The sequence below is a fragment of the Echinops telfairi genome, unplaced genomic scaffold (genome assembly GCF_000313985.2).
Source record: "Echinops telfairi isolate 266 unplaced genomic scaffold, ASM31398v2 ScPeMD7_2010;HRSCAF=2546, whole genome shotgun sequence".
Lineage (NCBI taxonomy): Eukaryota > Metazoa > Chordata > Mammalia > Afrosoricida > Tenrecidae > Echinops > Echinops telfairi.
In genome coordinates, this window is record NW_022105908.1 from 20,580,626 (window position 1) to 20,599,902 (window position 19,277).

General features: G+C 45.2%; 1 protein-coding gene across 1 annotated transcript; it reads left to right on the plus strand.

The window, feature by feature from the left end:
* Positions 1-6,741: 6,741 nt before the first annotated feature.
* LOC101658084 (asialoglycoprotein receptor 1) lies at positions 6,742-9,768 on the plus strand. Its single transcript, XM_045293418.1, has 9 exons — positions 6,742-6,973; positions 7,615-7,731; positions 8,423-8,518; positions 8,589-8,675; positions 8,773-8,844; positions 8,953-9,039; positions 9,147-9,298; positions 9,383-9,489; positions 9,612-9,768. Exons 1-9 carry the CDS (start codon positions 6,907-6,909, stop codon positions 9,766-9,768), a joined length of 942 nt encoding a protein of 313 aa, XP_045149353.1. The 5' UTR covers positions 6,742-6,906.
* Positions 9,769-19,277: the final 9,509 nt, after the last annotated feature.

Consider the following 19,277-nt stretch of genomic DNA (forward strand, 5'->3'; position numbering starts at 1 on the left):
CAATGGTGTCCCGCTTTACCAATGTTAAAATCTGGTCACCTTAGGTGAGAAGCAGTCAGAATGAGTTTCAAGCAGATGAGAAGATTTTAGGCAGAGCTGAAAAAACTAAGCCTGAGTCAGAAGGGGGCATAGTAAAAGCATCTGCTCCCCTGCTGGAATTTAGTGTAAGAAAGACCAGAGATTGTAAAACAAGCAAGCAAGCCAGTGCTGGAGGTAGAGAGATTAGCTCCAAAGAAATGCAAACTAGGAGAGCTAACACAGAAGATGAAGTTCGGGGTGTGAAACTACAAGATATACAGGCTGAGGAGACCAGCTCAGAGAATAAAAGCAAATAAGCAAAGTGTAGGAAAGCACCTTTACTTTAAAGAGTAGAAAGAGGAATTGCAGAAGAAGGAGATTTAGAATTCAGAATGTCTTATCCTGTTAGAGTTGTTAGCAGACAGCCTTGTGGGAAACACCCACAAGGAATTCACAGTGCCCTTCCCTTTAAGTTGCTAAAAGATCTCAAGTAGGCAGTCAATGATTATGGCTCAGACTCTCATTTTGTAATTAGCATGATAAAGGCTTTAGCAGAATCCGAGAGCTGGACCTCTACAGATTGGAAAGCTTTGGGGAAAATGTGTCTTTCCTCTTCAGAATCTCTGCAATATCAAATGCTGTGAAAGGAAGCAGCCCTTACATGAGCACTCAAAAATGCAGAAGAGGGCATAGATATAGGAATTCATCAATTACTAGGGGATGAGAAGTATATCACAGTTGAGTCCCAGCTACAGTTTACTGAACAGACAATAGGACAGATACGTGAAGTTTGTTTAAGGGACTGGGAAAGGATAATTCCATCAGAAGAGAGAAAGCTCAGTTACACAGCTATAAGACAGCGGAATGATGAATCCTATGCTGACTTTGTGTCCCGACTGGAAGATGCTATTTCCAAATGTGTAAAGAATGTCCAGGCAGTAAGAGACATACTGCATAAGCTATCTTATGATTTCTCCAATAAACACTATAAAAATGCCTGGCGTCCCTACAGGGAACAGGACACACTGTTAGATTATCTTAGAATATGCAGGAATGTGGAGACAGAGGAATACAAAGCCAACCTCATGGCAGCTGCCTTGGCAAATTATATCAGACCTAGAAGAAAGTGCTTTAGTTGTGGGAAGACAGGTCATCTTCAGAGACAGTGTAGGGAGAGCAGGCTGCAGCCATCGAGATTGGGTTTAAAAGAACCTAAACTCTGCCCACGTTGTAGGAAGGGAACTCATTGGGCGAGTCAATGTCCTTCAAAATTCAACAATAAAGGACTGCCATTTTCCCTGCGGGAAAATAGTGGAAGGAGCTTGATACTGAACCCTCCCCCGTCCCCCCAAGCAAAGCGTGGGAGGCTAGCTGTCTGCCTGCCAAAGCAAAGAAGATCTTAGAGAAAAACTGCAGATATCACCCAGCTTCACATCAGGGGACCAGACCTAACCAAACTTGCAAAAGCCCAGTCTCTGTTCTCCCTGCAGTTGGATTGACTAACCAAGAGATGGCTCATAAGCCCTCACAGCAGCTTTATTCTAAAAGGCAGGAACCTCTTATTGAAAGAGTAATACAGTTTTTATCAGGAAGATTTAACCTAAGTACTCAAGGAATTAAAATTGATACTGGAGTTGATCAGAGTTGTGAGGAAAAGCCAAAAGCTGTGATTGAATCAGAAATTATTAAGAGTGCAATTGGGGTCCACTACCTAAAAGAACTATGGGATGTTTATTAGGAAAGTCTAATCTAAATTCTCAAGGTGTTGCTGGAATTATTGATCAGGATTATGAAGGAATTAAGGCAGTGATGAAATCTAATATACCATGGTTTATAAAGAAGGAGTATCACTTAAGCCAATTTTTCCTTCCTTGCATTTCTAGAGTTAAAAGTTGTAACTATCAGGAAAGAGTACTTGCAAAGTCTGATCACCCTTTAAATGAAGGGGGTCTTCTGGAATGCTGTTGTGGGGAAACAACAGTGCCCCCACGTGGAATTAGAAATTTAAGGGGAAAGGCTTTGCAAATCTGGATTTGGGGTCATTGCCTTTGGGCATTCGGGAGGGCCTAGGACCCTCCCATTAACTTCCTCTAAAGCCAGCATGGAGAGAATGAGTGAAATTAACCAAGAGAGAGGATTGCAAGATAGTAAAATCATACAGTGTTATCCCCTTGCAGAGGGGTCTCGGGGAGGAGATGAGCCAGTCAGGGTGCGATGTAACAATGATGAGAAATACAACCTTCCTCTAGTTCCTAAAGGTTTCCTCCCCGCTCCCACTACCATGACTCGAATTCTATCTTGCAAGACTGGCTAGACCAGAGGAGGTACACTGGTACAGATAGGAACTGAAAAGACAGGGAATCCAGGACGGATGAGCCCTATAGGACCAGTGGTGTGAGTGGCAAAACAGGGAGGGTAAAGGGAGAAGGGGTAGGAAAGAGGGAACCGATTACATAGAACTGTGTGTGACCTCCTCCCTGGGGGACAGACAACCGAAAAGTGGATGAAGGGAGAAGTCGAACAGGGCAAGATACGACAAAATACCCATTTATAAACTGTCAAGGGCTCATGCGGGAGGGGGGAGCGGGGAGGGAGGGGAAAAATGAGGACCTAATGTCGGGGGTTTAAATGGAGAGAAAATGTTTTGAGAAACGATGTACAAATGCGCTTTACACAATTGATGTGTGTATGGATTGGGATAACAGTTGTATGAGCCCCTAATAAAATGTTAAAAAAGAGAAAAAAAAAAGTCATACAGTGTTAGAAGCCTGAAAGGTAAAGCGGCTTAATTGAGCCTATAAGCTTACTGGTAAACTTGGAGAAAAATGTCTGTTTGGTAAGTTACTTCAAGAACAGCTGAATAAATTTATTAAAATTTTTTTCAGTCTTTCAAAGTATGGTAAATTCTCCCAATTAGTCAGCTCTCTTAACTCTCTGAGGGCTGGGAGCCAGTATTTACATAACAATGAAGGCTATCTAACTAGTAGTTTTACTGGTTCAAGACCAAGCAAGGTAACTGAGATGACCAGCAATGCTATAAAGGCTGCATGGTTAGAACAGAAGGGGGAGAAGAGGAGTCTTATGTATGACGAATTTCATTTGGTCAATTTAGCCAAAAAAATTTTCTCCTTACTAAAAGCTTGTAACAAGTTAGGGCAGAGAGAGCTAATGCTACGAAATCCCAAGATGATGGAAACCACGTCTGGGATCCAGGTCCATCTGTCATGTTTTTGCAGAATAAAGCTGATGGACTCCCTTTAGAAGCACGCAACCATGTTCAGAGAAAGATGGACATGAAGGACACGAAGGAACCACAGAAGCTTAATCATAATTCTTTTTCCAGGTCACTGACACCCCGAAGAGAGGGGCTATTTGCTTATATTTTCACAGGCAAAGGAGAGAGGTGTATTTCTCTTCAGCCAGCAAGGCCCAGAAGAAAGCAGGGAAGCTTATGTGTGACCTGATCCCCCTGTCCTGTTACTGATATATAAAACAAAAGGGGGACTTGTGGGGGGAGGTCAGATGCTTACAGACATCCTCCCTGAAGGCAATCACTGCCAGACGGCTGTCTTGCTCCCACTCTCTCTTCTCCCCCTCACTCTCCTCTCCTTCATTCCCTTTCCCATTGTCCTCCTTCCCTTCCCCCTCTCTCCACGTGGACCACCAAGTGGGGCTGAGGTGAGCAATGCTACCATGTAATGTGTCTGACTGCATTATTGTAATATCTCTTCTATCACTCATGCTCTCAATGTCTTTAATATAATATTTATATATCTCAACCATACAATTAATTGTGCTTATTGAACCGATGGTTAGTGGTGGGGAGCTGGCCCCCCCACCTCATACTACACCCCTAATAATACGATTAAAAAAAAGAATTACTAAGACTATAATTGTAAATGGCAGCAGACTTTTACGTCTTTGTCCCATAGAATGGGTTTGAACTGCGGACTTTTGGTTACCAGTTGAGTACATACCCACTGCGCTACCAGGACTTGCAACAGATGGCTCAGGAAATAATAATAATCATAAATAAAATCCTCAGGTTCAGGAGCTGAGAATGCAAGAATCTAAAATGTGACATTTCAAAGAAGTCAGCAGCCAGGCAGACATAAGGCTTGCCTGTAGCTGAAGCCTTCTCCTTTTCATTTCTTTCTTCATAAATAAATCACTTTATTGGAGGCTCGTATAACAATCCATGCATCCATTGTATCAAACACATTTGTACATATGTTGCCATCATTATTTAAAACATTTTTTTTTCTGCTTGAGCCCTTGGTATGAGCTTCTCTTTTATCTCTCCCGCCGCCCCTCCTGCCCTCATGGACCCCTGATAAATTATAAATTACTACTATTTTCATCTCTTATGCCTTCTACTTTTCCTCAAAGTAAAATTTGCAGCTGCTGAAAACACTCAAAGTAGATAAAATGCATTGCCAGGGTCCCACACATTTTCTTATTTTCTTTCTTAGGATTCAAATAGCCCTGTCTGGAAAATTAGATATATAGAAACGACTATAAGCTTTTACAAAAAATATCTAAACCCTGTAGTCACATAGACACTTTTGAAGCAGACATTGGAGGTGTGCTGAACTCTGTTTCCTCCTTATGCATTGGCATAGTGTGAGCATAAACTCTTCTCTCTCTTCCCTCACTGTGGCTGAACTGACTCTGTGTTGACCAGGCAAAGCCCCAACTGGGATAACCGAACTACAGCAGACACTGGGGTGGGTAGAATGGAGTTGAATTTCCCCCAAAGCCTCATTCCTAGAGAATTATCATCATTTGATATGCCTGATAGCTTCCCCAAAGCTCCCCAATCTCAGAACTCTCATTTGACTTGATGCAAAGCTTGTTCCCTGCTAACAGCCTGTCTGGGGGTTTGTCTCAAACCATCGGTGGCAATTGTCTGAAATTACAGATGCCTGAGGCTGGGATAATAGTTGGGACAAACAACAATTGGACCAGAACAATAAAAGGGAAAGCTGGGTAATGCGGCTTCCTGTAGGGCTCTGAACATTTCTGCCTTGTCTGGGGTCTAGAAGGCCACGTGATTGGACTTAATTGTACTGGGCTTGATGCACGCCCTAGAAAGACCTCAGAGGACCCCAGCATTTGATTGACTTTGAAGCTTTCTACCAGCCCAGTAGTAAAGACTGAAGCAGAGTCGTAAACTGCTACAGCGTGGAGCGCATGCCCCCACACGGACACACAGCCCATTGGCAAAGGCTGGGAAACTTATTTGTTCAGGACATTTAGGAAACTAGCTGTTCCATTATTCACTGGCAACTGATCTAGCTGGTCAGAGGCCTCCATGTAAAATATAGCAAATGATATATATTGTACAGACTAGATTCTGAAAAATTACTAAGCACAAGAACTCCCTTCCTCACCCCCCATGAGCAACAATCATACACAACCTTGTGGAAGAGAATCTGATCACCAGAATCACCAGCCACACGATGGATTCTGACTTTATGGGCTAGTGCAGGGGCTGAGTTCACCTCCCTGCCATGCCTAAGGCAGCTGGGGCCAGGGCTCAAATGCCAGAACCCAGAGTGGTTTTGAGTGAGAGCAGAAAAAAATAGGCTCCCTTGGATCTGGGTATGCAATGGACAGAGACACTAACAGTTTAGGGAAACTGAGGCAGGAAATGAAAGCAGGTGGAGGATGGAGGGCAAACAAGAGAGTGCACCAGGTCCAGTGTTCCTCTCACATATTTTTAACTTTTGCAGAAGCTGGGCAAACCAGAAGGAAAGGTTGAAGGGAGAAGGCAGAGCCCAGAACAGGAACAAAGTGGTCCCACAAAACCCATCCCCACGTGGGCAATCTGCCTAGGTTCCAATTTAAATGCGCTCTCATGATTATTCATTGTTCCAACTCAGGGAAATAGGACATTGCAAATTCAAGCCCCTGGATTCTCAGCTATAAAAGGCAGTAGGAAACCACACCCCAGAGGGGATTCTACTTGGTCACTCCTGACCCTGGATCTTGAGGATTTCGTCTTCAAGTCTGGTGACTGTGCCATATGAAGAGTCCAGGAATCACATCTCCAGGCGTTTCACAGGTAACTGGCTTGTGAAGGCAGGTGGGAACATGGTGGGGTCAGGGAGGGTGTTGGAGAAAATCGGGAGAAGGGCATTTTGGATTTTGAGTGGAACAAAATGACAAGAAATATCAGGGGTTTAGTTACTAAAAGGAGATTTGAAACTCTTCCCCTGTACCGAATTCTAGACTGAATCGTGCCAGCCTCAACTCTCAGCTGCAAAGTGAAACTCAAACTGGTCCCACTTCTGAACCAATCCCATCCCTATCTTCAAGCCCAACACCAGTCATAGCCACAATCGCCAATACTCACCTCAGCCCCAGGTATGTCTTTAACCTTAAACTCAACTTCAATCCCAGATATGATTTGAATCTTAACACCAGCCCCAATCAAAAGTCAATCTTCGAATCTACCCTGTTTCCAACTTTGGTGCCAAACTGAGGCACAGTTTCATCTATGGCTCAACGTAAGTTCTGACCACAATCCTAATATGAGGCATAACCTCAATTTCCATGCCCCAAATAAGATCTAGTCCTAGCAACAAATTTGACTTCAACTTTATCTTCACCTTCAACTCCAAATTCAACCCAACTCCACCCCAGTCCCTAGTCCTGACCCCACTGCCAACCTCAGTTGCAAACGCAGGTCCATTCTCTCTCCTAGCTCTCTCCCTGGATGCATTTTCAACCGGAGCCTCATCTCTTACCTGAACTTGAATCCTCACTTTGGTTCTGACTCCGGTCCAAGTCTACCCCTTGGCCTAGCCCTCACCCTACCTGCCTGGTCACAGTTCCTGTCTTCCTTTCAGCTCTGTAAGCCTCAGAGGTTGCGCTGACTCAAGCATGCCGATCAAGTATGAAGACCACCAAACCCTGGAGAGTGAGGAGGGAAGCCCGAAGTTTAGGAATGGTAAGAGGAAAGGAGTCCCCGGAGAAGCACGTCCTAAAAGATGCTCTCAAAAAGTCTACAGGGGTTCTGCTGTTGCTTCACCACATATCCTGGGGGCAGGGGGTTGTCACAATTCTGGGCAAGAGGTGGCCAGGGCTCAGTCTCTGGCGGTCCCCATCGGAAGAGGACCGGGGACTTTCACAATGACAGAGATAAGGAAGATGACAGTTGACCTAGCTCCCTGGGTTTTGTGGGGGAGAGAGGAAAAGTAAGGGTGTACAGGGAGGTCGATGAGCAGTTGGGTTTGGAAGGGACATTTTATTTGCGTACCTGTGGTTCCAGAGGCACATGAGCATGAAACATCTGGAATGCCCTCAACTCTCTGTCTTCCCCACAGCCCTCTGGGTTCTAATGGCAGGCTCTCCTACCTCACAGTATCCCCACTAGTCCATGCAAATGCGTGTTCTTGAGGTGGGAGAGGGTCCAGTGCTGGTCCACAACACAGACGCTCTGGGTTCCCCAACCCACCATCCTCCTAACCCCATCTTTTCTCCAGCTTGCCTGGGCCCACTCTTTGTTCCTAGACAGCTCCCTCTAGACCTCTTCTCCGGCCACTCTCCCATCCAGTACCCTCCTCCTCCCGACAGCCTCTCATCCTGCAGGGTCTCGCCTTCTCCAGCCCTTCCAGCAGCGGATTTGCTACGGATCCCAACTTCACCTGCTCTTGCTGGGCCTCGGTCTTCTGCTGCTGGTCATCATCTGTGTGTTTGGATGCCAAAGTGAGGGCCACATGGGTGGGCAGGGCTGGGGCAGTGATAGGGTACAGTGGCAAGAAAACCATGGGGACCGTATGAAGACCACAATAGAAGCAATGAGGGTGGGTGGTGGGCACTGTGACCACAGCAGGGCAGATCTGGATTCCTGGCAATAGCAGTGCCATCATCAGCCATTGGGGCTATGACAGGGTACTGTGGGACGCCATGTTGGAGACATGGATGGGGTGAGAGATGAGCCCTGAGAAGGGCATTGCCAGGGGCACTGATGGAGCCAGTGATGGTGTTGAAGCCCTAGAGGCAGACAAAGAGGGTTGCCTCTGGTGATGTGGACAAAATAAAGTCCCGTGACACACATGGTTTGCACTCAACTCTCAACTTAAATGTTGGTGATGAGCATTCACCCTGAGGCTCCGAGGAAGGAGGCTCCTGGTGGTCTGATTCAATAAAGCAAACTTCATGGGGCAGCTCAATGCTGTGCATTGAGGGTCGCCACAAAGCCGAATCACTTAAGACAAAAGACTTATGCATTCTAAGTCTCCGTTGACTCCTCTCTAATGTGGGGAGCAACCGCGCCTGCCCTCTCGGGTCCTTGTGAGGACTGAGTGAGGCAATATGCAGACAGCACCCTGCTCAGTGCCTTGCACGGGCAAGGTTCCATCTCTGCTGACTCTGATGGGCCCATCCTACTAATCAGTTACCAAGCTTCAGAGGGACCTGCTGACCCTGAGAACGACTTCCCTCAATTTGTCATCCAGCACCGCAGCTGAGATCCAGGCACTGAACAGCCAGGGTGAGCCTGGGGGGTGGGGTGAGGAGGGCCGGGGAGGGGCGAGGGTGGTAGCTGACTCCTGGGCACTGAGCTCCCTGTGACCCAGATGGCAGGTTCCAAGGAGCGGTGACATCTCTGCAGAGCGAGCTGAAGGAACACAAACAGCTGCTGCAAGCAGGTGATACCCCTCCAGGAGTGCATGTGGAAGGGAGGGTCCAGGGCCTCAGAGAGAAGGGGGTGCCGCCTAGTGGGTGCTGAGGTTCACTGCCCTCCAGGCCAAGGCTTGAAGAACAAGTTGCTGACTCTGGAGAGCAACCTGGAGAAAGAGAAGCAGGATCTCAAAGCAGGTCAGAGACCCCCCTCCCCCTCAGTCCTCCTTGGGAAGGTGATGGGGAGGGCTTGAGGGCACCCGACATCCAAGGCGTGTCCCCACTCCCCATTTGCCTGTGTCCCAGTTCACGACATCATCATCCTGGCAATTCAGCATCATGCCGCTGAACTGCAATCCCTGACTTGTCAGATGACTGCTCTCAAGCGCAATGGTGAGGAGTGGGTGTGGGAGGAGATGGCCCCCGGGGCTGTGTCCATTTCTGTACCCACTTTCCCGGGCAGCGTCTCATCTCAGACGCACATTTCTCTGCTCTCCAAGCCTCTCGGAGTACGTGCTGTCCCATGAACTGGGTGGAGCACAGAGGCAGCTGCTACTGGTTCTCTCAGACGGGGAAGTCCTGGCAGGAGGCACAGCAGTACTGCCAGATGGAGAATTCCTACCTGGTGGTGGTGAATTCACAGGAAGAGCAGGTGAAGCCCCTAGGACTCCTCATTGGGGAGGGTGGCTGGTCAGTGGTGTGGGGAAGGCTACCACCTCCCCTTCTCCCTCCCTAGAATTTTATCCAGCACCGCACAGGCACTTTAAACACCTGGATGGGCCTCATGGATGAACACGGGCCTTGGAAATGGGAGGATGGGACAGACTATGAGACAGGCTTCAAGTGAGTGTGTGTCTTCTCCCACAGCCCTGCTCCCTCTGCTCGGCCTGGCAGGTGCCCTGGGCCCCCCAGGAACTTAGGGAAGGGTGGGTTTCTGGGAGCCCATCCCTGTTCTGTGTCCTTAGGAACTGGAGTCCAAAACAGCCCGACAACTTTGAGGGGCACGGCCTGGGCGGAGGCGAGGATTGTGCTCACTTCACTGAGAATGGCGAGTGGAATGACAATGTCTGCCAGAGGCTCTTCCACTGGGTCTGTGAGACCAGGCTGACTGAAGCCAGCTAGAAGCCACCTCTCCTTCTGCCGAAGGACTCCAGAATTGGGGCTCCTCCTATCTGGGGGCTTCTTCCATCTTCTCAGGGATTATCATGTTGCATAGTATGAGAAGGGGGAATGATGGTATCTGAGAAATGTAAAATCATGTTCAGAGGCATGGAGAGATTGAAAACTGTCACTTTCTAGAATTTACTGTAAAGGTTATTATTCTCCTTTTTTTTTTTTTAAAGAATAAAAGGAGAAAAAGGCTTAAACATCCAGTGTTTTCTGGTTATTCGGGATGAGGTTGGGAGCAGGTTTATTGGCCTGAAAGCCCCGTGGGCAAGTGCTGGTGTTGTGTTAGTTTGGGCTCTGGATTTCCAGATCTGAGTTGTAAAATACGATTATTTCTGGGAGCCATCCTCCTTGTGGCAGCCCCCACAGGAATAGATTCACTCCAAGGTGCTGAGTGCTTCAAAAGCCTTGAATGCAGCTCATCGCTGCCTGTTAGATTCATTATATCAGCAGAAGCAACAGCCACAGGCAGGCTAACAGGGTACCTGATTCACCAAGAGAGGCTCATGGTCCAGAACCACCCCATAGCTGAGGAAAAGCAGTAGCAAGGGAGGGAAGCACCAAATGACCAGAACCAGCCACCCAAGAGCAGAGCTGAAGGACAGGCAGACTTAACAGGCCTTGAAAGGATGATTAACAAACACTGAAGACCTATTCGCTCACAAAGACCTCCACTCATTCCCTACAACAGGACTTCTCTGGCGTTCTTTTAAAGGCTATCAGAAGCAATCACAGAAATAAATATAAAAATCATCTTCCACACATAAAATTTCATCTTTTTTCTGACTAATTTTTTCATTTAGAATAAAAATCAAAATAGAAAAGTTAGCTGATTTAGAAATGATCGATGTGCACTGTGGATTAAGTCCAACTAACTTGATGGTGGGATCTTCTGGTTTGGCGGCAATAATCTTTATAAACACAAATTGCCCATCTTTTCTCCCGTAGTGCTGCTGACTATGTCCAAACCCCACCTTCAGATCAGTAATTGAATATACACCAGATGGGCCTTGTAGGAACCTCAAGGAATAAATTAAAAAGCAACACAAAACTAAAATCTGTTTCCACTGCGTTGATTCACAGTTATTCTATCTGGCAGGGCAGAGCTGGCTCACAGGCTTCCCAAAAGGGTCAATCTTCATGGAAGCACTGCTACATCTTTCTCTTGTGGAGGAACTGGGGGGTTTGAACCTCTGGCCTTTCGGTTAGCAGTCAAGTGCTTCCAGGGCTCTTCAAGGAACAAAATGCATCTCTGTAAATGGAAGGAATTTACAAAAAATAAAAGCAAAATCCATGAAATAGAAAATAAAAAGAAATACTAGAGAAGCCAGAATCTTTTAAGGGATTAATGAAATTCCCCTTTCCCTTCATTCTACCTACAATGATGTTTAAGAGTTAAATAAAAATAATCTTGCTTCTTCCCTGAGATGGAATGCGACCATGTTGGGGCAGGGGCAGAGAAGGAAAAGGAATTATTAGGGGACTGAAAACAGTTCAGGAAACAATTCTATTGTCTTTTCAATCCATCCACCTCCCCCCCCCTCCACCAATTAGCTTTTTGAAGCCTCCTCATATAAAAGGGGGGAGTGAATGGCTGATTTTCCAGAAGCCCCTCACCAGGCCTCTCTCCTAAGGTGTCTCTGAATGGCCTCACTTAACCAACTCTCCTTTCAGCAGCCCAGCGGGAAATGGTTTGCATACCTCTGAGACTATGGAACTAATAAAAGAAAAGAGGAAAGGAAAGACTGTGATGTAGTTACAGACAAACAACCGTTGCTGCCACGGAATCCCAGCTCCCCATGAGCCCCTGTGCTGCACATTCATACTCCATTCTAGAGGGGATTCAAGGCTATGCGCCCCTAGAGCAGATGGACAGGCTCTTCCCCCAAGGAATCTCTGGGTGGGGTTGAACTACCAAACTTTTGGTTAGCAGTTGAGCAGTTAACTATTTGCCCCACCCATGGGCCCAAGACCAACTATAGAAAGACTTCTCCAATAAGGCCTTGAGCCTAAACATTTCCTTTCAATGATAACATTATGCCCCTTGGGCAGCCCAGCAGGAGACAGCTGGCACTGTAGACATGGGTCCCTGGAGAATGTGTCCATAAGGGTGTCATTTGCAAAACTGTGAGCAGGCTTAGGAAAGCTACCGGGGATAGAGCAGGAGCCCAGGAAGTATATAATCCGGAGCTGTGACCACCCAGAGTGAACTGAGTCAATGAGAGAGGGCCCCCTACAGGAACTGTGGCTATGGGATGCAGGAGGCACCTGCCCCAAAGTATCCCTGCCGTGAAGAGCCTAGGGATAAAGCAAGAGATAGGGAATCTCTTAGAAAAATGCTAAGCGGTGTAACCTACTATACCACTGGGGTGCCTTAGTTCATAGAAATGAAACTCAAATGCTCACAGACATGTAGAGACGTGCTTGTTGTTTTTAGCTGCTGCTGAGTTGACACTCGATGCATGGTGATCCCATGCACAACGGAAACTGGTGCCATCCACCAGGTTTTCATGGAATGCTTTTCTATAGGAGATCGCCAGGCCTAAGGAGTCCATCTTAATCTGGAAGCCTGCCAGGGTACTTGCCCTAACATGTCATCATGGGTCCGGTAGGTGCAACTGTACAGCAGTAATAAGTAAAGATTATAGTAATGCCATAGAGAGCATGAGAGATAGAAGTTAGAGAGAAGCAATGGAGTCAGACATGTTTCATGGTAGCAATGCTCACCTTAGCCCCGCTTGGTGGTACACGTGGAGAGAGAGAGAGATATTTAATTCTAACCAGGGCTTTTATATTCGCTGGGGACATGCAAACTCCCTAATTTCAGGTGAAGACATACATCACAGGAAAGGGCTGTAACACAGCAATGCAAGGGGGTGGTCCAGGGATATCCACACAATAGTAAGAGGAGGAATTGGGGGTATACATGTGGCAAGATGGGCGGATGCCAGATTCAGGATGGCAGTCTAACTGAGCTGGTTTGACCTGTTCCCCAGCTCAACTGATAGAGACCATTATCAGCAGTGTGTGAACTCCACCTACAGGAACCAAATCTAGGCCTGTCCATTGTCCATTAAGAGCAGGGAGGGGGCTCACTGCAGTCTGGCAACTGATTGCCCTCAGGGAGGATGCCTGCAAGCATCTGACCTCCCCCCACATGCCAGCACCCCCCACATGCCAGCAAAAAGCTCCCAATGCTTGTCTTGTCTCTGGGGGAGACAAAGCTGGGGAAAAGTCTCTTTATAATCCCACAATTCCCCCTTTTATTTTATATATATAATTCAAAAGAGCCACGTGCGCAACATGGTTATTTTCTATACATTGAAAGCTGGCAAGGCAAAACTTCATGATCCAATTAATATAGCCAAAAGTTCAGGCTTATAGCAAACATTTTGAATCCAGGCGCTGAGGATAAAGTCCCCCTATGCCCATCTGCTATTGGAGGAAGGTATGAGAGGGACTGAATGCCACGGCAGGAAGAAATAAAGCCAAATGGGAATATCTGCTTCTATAGGGAGAATGAAACAACCATGTGCTTACTTTAAGGCAGCACAGCTTTAGAGGGAGAAACTGTGGAAATGACAGACTACCACAGGAAAATGTACTTGGACCATATATCCAACTACCAGAGTAGTGGCCTTCTTACCGTGGAAACTGGTCTTCCAGATTCTCTCTGTACCACCAGGGAATAAGTCCCAGTCCTATTTCCCTTAGTGCTAGTGTCACGCATTTCCCCTTTCTGCATTACGTTTAAGACTTAATAGTGTCACGGAGGCAACATGGTCTCTCTTCATATCTCTTAGCTTCCTATAGAAGCGACATGAGACAGCCAGCATCAAAAATATGATGAATAAACAACACAGTCAGACTAGAACTTAAACTATGTGAAATGCTTTTAACCCAAGCACGTGGGATCCAGCCTCTCTCTATGTCAACCACCATTTGCTTAAATGCCTCAGCTAGTCAAATGCCTTAAATCAACCCTTGAATGTATAGAAAATATCCTGTTAGCTAAATCACATCTAATGAAATGTTCCCCTTAAACCCTTGAAAATGTTTTTTTTTTTATCAAATCCCAATCCTGCGATGCCTTATTATATGGGTAAGGCGTTATACAAAAATCAATTACATTCCAATCACGTTTTAACAATTAACAAGTCCAAACTCTTGATCTTTCAGCAAAGCAACAGTCTGTAGTAATAGTCCAGTCACTATTGTATAAAATGTTCAGTTATGATAGAGTCCCAGAGTGTCCCTTAGACAGCATCAGCAATGGAAGAAATATCTCAGCAGTCAGCAAACGTCATTCTCAGGAATCTGCAAGGTCTTCTTGATGTTTTGGATAACTTCAGTAGCAGGACGTGGTCAGGTCATGCATCAGCTTCCCTCCTTCTGGGCCTTGCTGGATGAAGAGAAATCCACCTATCTCCTTTGCCTGTGAAAATATAAGCAAATAGCCCCTCCCTTCGGTGTGCCAGTGACCTAGAAAAAGAATTATGATTAAGCCTTCGTGTCCTTCATGTCCATCTTTCTCCGAACATGGTTGTATCCTTCTAAGGGGAGTCCATCAGCTTTATTCTGCAAAAACATAAATGCATAGCTCTTTCTCCAGATGACAACTGGACTTGGTTCCCAAATGTGATTTCCATCTTCTTGGGACTTCTTAGGATCAGCTTTCTCTATAGAAGTGAAAATGTGTTTATCTGTCCTAATTTTGTTACAAACTTTTAGTAAGGAGAAAATATTTTGGTTAAATTGACCAAATGAAATTTGTCACATATAAGATTCCTCTTCTTCCCCTTCTGTTTTAACAATTCAGATTCCAAAGCACTGCTAGCAATCTCAGTTAACTTGCTTTGACCCAGTATTGTTATGTAAATATGGACTTGCAACTCTCAGAGAATCCAGAGAGCTAACACATACATTTCAGTTCCCAGCTCTCAGAGAATTAAGAGAGCTAAATTGTGAGAACTTCTTATCTTACTCTGGATTTGAAAGACTGACAAAATTCTTAATAGATTTGTTCAGCTGTTCTTGAAGTAATTTACCAAACAGACATTTTTTCCTCCAAGTTTACCAATAAGGTTACAGGCTCTTTACCCTGTATGATTTTACCCTCTTGAAATATTCTGTCTTGGTTAACTTCACTCATTCCTTCCAAGCTGGATTTAGAGGAAGTTAGTGGGTGGGTCTTAGACCCTTGTGAATGCCCTACGGAAATGACCCCAAATTCAGAGTTTAAAAACCCTTTCCCTTCAATGCCTAATTCCATGTGGGGGCACTGTTGTTTCCCCACAACAGCATTCCAAAAGACCCCTTGATTTAAAGGTGGTCAGACTTCTCAGGTACTCTTTCCTGATAGGTATACATTTTTACTCTAGGAATGCAAGGAAGCAAAAATTGGCTTAAGCGATCTTCCTTCTTTATAAACCATGGTATATCAGAATTCATCACTGCCTTAATTTCTTCATAATCCTGATCAATAATTCCAGCAACAATCTGAACACCTTGAGAATTTAGAGTAGACTTTCCTAACAAACACCCCATAGTTATTTTAGGTATCGGACCCCAATTACCCCTCTTATTGATTTCTGATTCAATTACAGCTTTTGGCTTTTCCTCATAACTCTGATCAACTCCAGTATCAATTTGAATTCCTTGAGCACTTAGGTTAAGTCTTCCTCATAGAAACTATATTACTCTTTCAATAAGAGGCCCCTGCCTTTTAGAATCAGCAAACTGCTGTGAGAGTTTCTGAGCCTTCTCTTGGTTAATCAAGATCATTGCAGTGAGAACAGGGGCTGGGCTTTTGTCTGTTTGGCTAGGTCTGGTCTCCTGCTGTGAGATTGGGTGATACCTGCAGTTTCTCTCTAAGATTTCCTTTGCTGCAGCAGGCAGACACTTTGCCTCCCATGCTCTGCTGGGAGGGGTCTGTCTCAAGCCCCTTCCTCTATTACTTACGCTCCGTTCAAAGGGGCTCAGAGCACACCCCGCTACACGTTTTTTGGCTGGGCTTTACTTCCAGGTAAATGTCCTCTATTGCTAAACTTTGAATAACCATGCACTGCCCAGTGACTACCTCTATCCCAGCAGGGGCAAAGTCAAGTTTCCCTGGACTCTTACGCTGGGTCTTTTCTGCTGTGAATTGTTCTGTTCTTTTGTAATATCTGCCTGCAGTCTTCCTGATACTGTCCCTCAGTTCCATATGGAAAGCATCTCCCTTTAGATCTGCTGCAATTTGCCAAAGCAGCAGCCATGAGGTTGGCTCTGTGCTCATCTGTCCCAACATCCCTGCATAACCTGATATAATCTAACAGCGTGCTCTGTTCCTTGAAAGAGCATATGGCAGCTTGACATGATGTATTTGAGTTCTCAAATGCTAATGTAAGAATAAGATTATCCGCTGCCCCTTTGTCTGCTACATTCTTGTGGACAGCATCCTGCAACCTGGATATAAAATCTATAAAAGGCTCATCATTCCTTTGCTTTGCTGTCATGTAACTTGGCCGTCGGCTTCCTGATGGTATTAATTTCTCCCTGGCTTTTAGACAGACTTCCAGAACCTGTGTGAAATTCTGCTCATCAGAGTTTAATTGTGCCTCAGTTGTGATGTAATTCTCATCTCCTAACAGCTGATGAACCCCTATATCTATGAGTTCTTCTGCATTTTTGAGTGCTCGTGAAAGGGCTGCTTCATTCCATAGCATCTGATATTGCAAAGATTCTGAAGGGGAAAAGAACATCTCTGTCAAAGCTTTCCAGTCTGATGGATCCAATATCCCATATCTGCCATAGACTTGACCATACCAATTACAAATGGTGAATCTGGACCATAACTAGATACTGCTTGCTTGAGATCTTTCAGTAGCTTAAAGGGAAAGGTAGTATATCGCTGTTCTTGATTCCCTTCAGGGTGCTGCTCGTCAGGCTTCCTGTCTATAATTCTAACAGGATAAGCCATTCTGAATTCTAAATCTGCTTCTTGAGCTATACTCTTCTCCACCCATGAGAGCAAAAGTGCCTTCCTTCTCCTTGACTCTTTGCTTCTCACTTCCCGAGCCTCACCTTCTATGTTAAATCTGTCGATTTGCAATTCTTTGGGTCTAATCTCTTTTCCTCCAGCACTGGCTTGCTTGATAGTATTGTGATTCCCTATGCTATACTCTGGTGGTGGCATAGATGCTTCTAGTCTGCTATCTCCTTCTAACTCAGACTTCGTTTTCTCAACTATGCCTAAAATCTTCTCATCTGCCTGATACTCATTCTGCTTGTTTTTCACCAGATTTTAGTCTGTGTAACTTACAGGCTTCTCACTACTCTGCTGGTCTTGTTCCTTCGCTCTCTCACACTGAAGTGGCTTTAACCCTGTTTTAATCTGCACCCACAGCTCCCAGGTCTCCATGTTTGGCTCTGTCCTTCCCTGTGAGCTTTTCTTAAGTTAATGGCTACCTTACCCCAGATCTCCATATCAAAGGTTCCTGGCTTTGGAAAAGAAGGATTACAATTCTTTACCACTTGAATAAACTCTTTATCTTATTCTTTACCCTTACATTTTGTTTCTTTAAGAGGTGGCAAAGAGTGATACCGTACTCTCTATTCTTGCTCTTTGTCTGACCCATATCTCACTCGGACTAAAAAACACTTAAAAAAATAAACTCAAAAAGTTTTTTTTCCAGATTCACCCTCTCTGTCCGATGAGGCTGTACAATTGTTACAAGGGATATAACTCAAAAGGTTCTTTTCCTACAGGGCCACACGTAATGGGTACCATATGCCAGGGTACCTGCCCTAACACATCATCATGGGGCCGGTAGGTGCAATTGTACAGTGGTAATAAGTAAAGATTATAGAAAGTCATAGAGAGCATGAGAGATGGAAGTGAGAGAGAAATAATGGAGTCAGGCACGTTTCATGGTAGCAATGCTCACCTTAGCCCTGCTTGGTGGTCCACATGGAGAGAGAGAGATATTTAATGCTAACCAGGGCTTTTATATTCGCTGTGGACATGCAAGCCCCCTAATTTCAGGTGAAGACATACATCACAGGAAAGGCCGTGCTATAGGTAATACAGCATTAGAAGGTGGTGGTCTAGGGGAATTCACACAATAGGAAGAGTAGGGATTGGGGGTATACATGTGGCAAGATGGGCGGATGCCAGATTCAGGATGGCAGTCTAACTGAGCTGGTTTGACCTGTTCCCCAGATCAACAGGAACCAAATCTATGACTGCAGGCCTTTCCATTGTCCATTAAGAGCAGGGAGCGGGGCCCACTGCAGTCTGGCAACTGATTACCCTCAGGGAGGATGCCTGCAAGTGCCTGACCTCCCCCCACATGCCAGCAAAAAGCCCCCAATGCTTGTCTTGTCTCTCGGGGAGACAAAGCTGGGGAAAAGTATCTTTATAATCCCACAGAGGCTGCCCCCCCCTAAAATCTATTTAACATCAAAGGAACACACAAGCCTTCACTGACAGATAGGTGGTGACTTTGCATGAGGAACATGAGTGTTAGAATAAAGTAGCCTCTAACCATCGTGGGGGGGGTGGGGGTCCGTAGGTGCAATTGTATGGCGATAATATATGAAGATCCTAGTAAAGTCATAGAGAACAGGGGAGGTAGGAAAGAAAGGAAAATAAAGGAGTCAGATACATTTTATGGTAGCATGCTCACCTCTGGGGTGGCCATGATCTCAGCAGATCCGGACTTACGGCAATTCTATGTATGTCAGAGTGGAACTGTGTCCCAGGTAATTCTTAATAGCTGGGTTGGGGAAGCAGATTAACTGGTTTTCTTTTTCAGCATCTCTGGGAGCACTTCAACTTCCAACCTTTTAGTTAGCAACCCAAGACATTAAACATTTGCAACCCCCAAAAAAAGAATTGTGTTATTTTTGTAAACAGTAGAGTGCTATACAAATACAACGTTATGCACCTTCAAAGCTATTGCTGCAGTACACTTAGACAATTAAACAAAACATCTTAAAAATTTTCACAATGTAAATGCAATCACAAAATAATCTGTTAATTAAAAGAGTCCAACAAAATTTGCAGTGTAGGTAACAGAATTTCAGATCAATTTCATGTGGCCAAGGACCACAGGAGAGCTTCTAAGAAACTCCAAAGTAAAACGTGGCTAGCCTTTCCATAAAATAAATAGAACAGCAGCAATCCTTGCAAATCCTTTAAATACAAGCTTAAACAATTCCAAAGATATGAATTGGCCCTTCAGTTCATATTACAAATAAAAGCAAACATTTGGAAGCTCTAGTTAACACCACTGGCCCAAATTTACTTTTTTGTTTTTTTACATTCTTATGTACATTTAGGATCAGAATGATTTCTAACATCCGGTCAAACCAAAGTGATTCTTCTCCATGGAAGTGCATCTTCTTAAAATCATCAAGAGAAATAATGCTCAGAGAGATTCTAGGCTAAGAACATCCTTCTACAAATAAATGTGAAACAA